This window comes from Trichechus manatus, unplaced genomic scaffold (assembly GCF_000243295.1).
Source record: "Trichechus manatus latirostris isolate Lorelei unplaced genomic scaffold, TriManLat1.0 scaffold00009, whole genome shotgun sequence".
NCBI classification, from domain to species: Eukaryota; Metazoa; Chordata; class Mammalia; order Sirenia; family Trichechidae; genus Trichechus; species Trichechus manatus.
Window position 1 is genome coordinate 10,808,870 of NW_004443945.1, and position 969 is coordinate 10,809,838.

The 969-nt window shown below is 37.4% G+C and overlaps 1 protein-coding gene across 6 annotated transcripts in view; it reads left to right on the forward strand.

Annotated features, from left to right (window-relative positions):
- ANGPT1 (angiopoietin 1) overlaps positions 1-969 on the forward strand; it is a 281,266-nt gene that overhangs the window by 219,789 nt on the left and 60,508 nt on the right. For all 6 annotated transcript variants that reach the window (XM_012559855.2, XM_004370693.3, XM_023725985.1 and 3 more), the window contains exon 5: positions 374-501. In XM_012559855.2, coding sequence (XP_012415309.1) covers positions 374-501 — 128 coding nt within the window. The remainder of the gene's footprint in view (positions 1-373; positions 502-969) is intronic.

Below are 969 nucleotides of genomic sequence, written 5' to 3' on the forward strand. Positions count from 1 at the left end.
TATAAGAATTTTTTAGAAATTTTGTAGGAATTGTGGACAAAATTGGTGCCAGTTGGAGGCACCACATGATCAGACCATTTGTCCCTCCAGTTGATGTTCTTGTAAAGGTATACCAAAAACCAAAGATGACAAAATTAAATATAAAAAGTATTTAGTTAGAAATTGCTCTATAACTTTTTCTGCAGTTTTGTAATTTTGTAAGTCACCTCAAAATTGAGAATCGCCTTTATGATTGATTTTTTAGTAAATGCAATATTGACATTTGTTTAGAGGATATGAAGACATGCTCAGATATGCCTGGAGTCCATTTGGTTACTAATGGTAGTGACATTCTTATTCACATATTTCAACCTTTTTTTTTTTCTTTTTGCAGTTTTACTAAAGGGAGGAAAAAGAGAGGAAGAGAAACCATTTAGAGACTGTGCAGATGTATATCAAGCTGGTTTTAATAAAAGTGGAATCTACACTATTTATATTAATAATATGCCAGAACCCAAAAAGGTAAAACCAGAAGTGTTTGTTTATGAGATGTAAAGCAGATCCTAGTCGAATTGCTGAACGATCAGATTGATTTGTGAGCTTGTTAAACCAGAAACATATATGCCTGAGCGCTTTCCTCCCAGCTTCCCAGGTCTCTAGTGGATGAAAACCCTCTTGCATAGACTTCCCCATCCCTCTCTCACACACACAGTTTTTATGTATTTTCTCCTCATTCCTGGGATATCTCATTGTGCCTAAGTGCTTGCCATGTACAGATTACATGTCCAGGTCGCATGTACCTTTAATGCACAAAGAAGAATTAGGAGACACCTCCAAAGTCCTGAGAATCCAGAGTCCATACATCCACCACAATCCAAATACTATGGGAAGGGAGCAGGGGACACATTGCTGTTTGTAGAACCACGTTCCTGTTCAACCAACCAAAACGGTTGAGTAGATTCTGACCCAAAATGACCTGATAGGACAGAG